Consider the following 2,404-nt stretch of genomic DNA (forward strand, 5'->3'; position numbering starts at 1 on the left):
CGATTCCACTCTCGGGTGACTGTCTGTGTGGAGTTTGCACACTCTCCCCGTGTCTGTGCGAGGTTTCCTCCCACAGTCCAAGAATGGACACAATGTACCTGGGCACTATGGGACAATTTAGCATGGCCAATCCACCCTAACCTGTACATCCCTGGGCACTATGGGACAATTTAGCACGGCCAATCCACCCTAACCTGCACATCCCTGGGCACTATGGGACAATTTAGCACGGCCAATCCACCCTGCCCTGTACATGTTTGGACTGTGGGAGGAAACCGGAGTACCCGCAGGAAACCCCACACAGACAAAGGGAGAATGTGCAAACTCCACCTAGACATTCGCCCGAGGGTGGGATCGAACCAGAGTCCCCGGTACAGTGAGGCAGCAGCACTAACCACTGAGCCACCGTGCTGCATTGATTGTAGTGGGTGGCCGAGCAGGTCTAAGGGGCCGAATGGCCTCCTCCTGCTCCTATCTTCTGTATTTCTACGATGTTAGAAACGGAGCGATTGGGGGAATTGTGTGCTATGTCGGAGCGACAGCGATCCTACCTGTTGTAGATACTCTCGTAGAATTCCTTGCTGGGAAAGAGCAGGTGCAGGGCAGGCAGCGTCAGCTCCAGCACGTACTGGGACGTTGCCAGGGTCTGGGACTGGAACTGGGCCATCTCTTCCGGATCTCCCGGGATCACCATCTGTCAGGCAGAATTGGAGGTTAAAGGTCGCTGTGCACAAACCGAGCTTTTGTTTTCAGGTAGCGGGGGGAGGACGGTGGTTTGGCTTGGGAAGGAGAGAAAACTTCAAATGAGGCAAAAAATGGGAGATCAGCGGTTAGCGCTCCTACCGCACAGCGCCAGGATCCTGGATTCGATTCCATCCTCAGTCACTGTCTGCGTGGGGTTTCCTTTGGGTGCTCCGGTTTCCTTTCACAGTCCAAAGGTTTGCAGGTTAGGGTGGATTGGCCGTGCTAAATTGTCCCATAGTGCCCAGGGGTGTGCAGGTTAGGGTGGATTGGCCGTCTAAATTGTCCCATGGTGCCCAGGGATGTGCAGGTTAGGGTGGATTGGCCGTCTAAATTGTCCCATAGTGCCCAGGGGTGTGCAGGTTAGGGTGGATTGGCCGTGCTAAATTGTCCCATAGTGCCCAGGGATGTGCAGGTTAGGGTGGATTGGCCGTGCTAAATTATCCCATAGTGTCCAGGGATGTGTAGGTTAGGGTGGATTGGCCATGGGAAATGCAAAATTACATGGATAGAGTAGGTGGGTGGATCTGGGTGGGATGCTCTAGGAGGGTCAGTGTGGACTCATTGGGCTAAGAGGCCAGCTTCCACAATGGAACAATGGTATGATTTATGAGGCTGATCCCAACACGTCCCTGGGCCCTACGGGACAATTTAGCACGGCCAATCCACCCTAACCTGCACATCCCTGGGCACCATGGGACAATTTAGCATGGCCGGTCCACCCTAACTTGCACATTTTTGGACTGTGGGAGGAAACCGGAGCACCCGGAGGAAACCCCACGCAGACACGGGGAGAATGTGCAAACTCCACACAGACAGTTGCCCGAGAGTGGGATCCAACCTGGGCCCCTGGTGTCGTGAGGCAGCTGTGCCGCCCCCAAGCTAGTCTCGGCGCTAGTGACAATTGCCATCAACTGTTGGAAATCCAGCTCAGTCTGGTCTGTCAGGGGAAGGGGAATCCACCGCCCTGACCCCGGTTCGGCCGATAACTGGACGGGTCGGCAACGTTCTGGCCGCTCACCTCCTCGGTCTCGTACATGGTGCGTTTGGATGAGAATGGTGATGGCTCAGGCTGCTTGAGCTCACAGGGACTCTCGACTGCAGACAGGTCCACGTCCTCGGTCTTCTCCATGCTCAGGTCCCAGTCCGAGCCGCTGCAGTCTGGGTTCACCGTCAGCACAATCCTGGCAGAGCAAAAACCAGTCAGGATTGTAACACAGCACGAAGGAATTCCTCCTCCAATCCTCACCCAAAACCTGTGTTATGGACCAGAGCAGCCGCCCCATAAAATATTTTAAGAAGGTAACCCAGGCCCTCACTCTTTTCAAGGCAAATGTGAGGTGTCTGCAATATGACTGATCAAACTCTTCAAGCAGAACACAATACGCTTTAAAAACACTTCAGCTAAAATACAGTCAGGGACAGCACGGGGTTAGATACAGAGTAAAGCTCCCTCTACACTGTCCCCCAATCAAAACCTCCCAGGACAGGGACAGCACGGGGTTAGATACAGAGTAAAGCTCCCTCTACACTGTCCCCCATCAAACACTCCCCAGGACAGGGACAGCACGGGGTTAGATACAGAGTAAAGCTCCCTCTACACTGTCCCCCATCAAACACACCCCAGACAGGGACAGCACGGGGTCAGATACAGAGTAAAGCT

The 2,404-nt window shown here is 54.4% G+C and overlaps 1 protein-coding gene across 1 annotated transcript in view; it reads right to left on the reverse strand.

The window, feature by feature from the left end:
* The window catches only part of LOC122543976 (autophagy-related protein 2 homolog A-like), a 14,846-nt gene that overhangs the window by 1,036 nt on the left and 11,406 nt on the right, over positions 1–2,404 (reverse strand). The window contains exons 7-8 of the mRNA XM_043682984.1: positions 1,763–1,925; positions 552–694 (exon numbers count right to left, since the gene is read on the reverse strand). Coding sequence (XP_043538919.1) covers positions 552–694; positions 1,763–1,925 — 306 coding nt within the window. The remainder of the gene's footprint in view (positions 1–551; positions 695–1,762; positions 1,926–2,404) is intronic.

Source organism: Chiloscyllium plagiosum, chromosome 45 (assembly GCF_004010195.1).
Source record: "Chiloscyllium plagiosum isolate BGI_BamShark_2017 chromosome 45, ASM401019v2, whole genome shotgun sequence".
Classification (NCBI taxonomy): Eukaryota; Metazoa; Chordata; class Chondrichthyes; order Orectolobiformes; family Hemiscylliidae; genus Chiloscyllium; species Chiloscyllium plagiosum.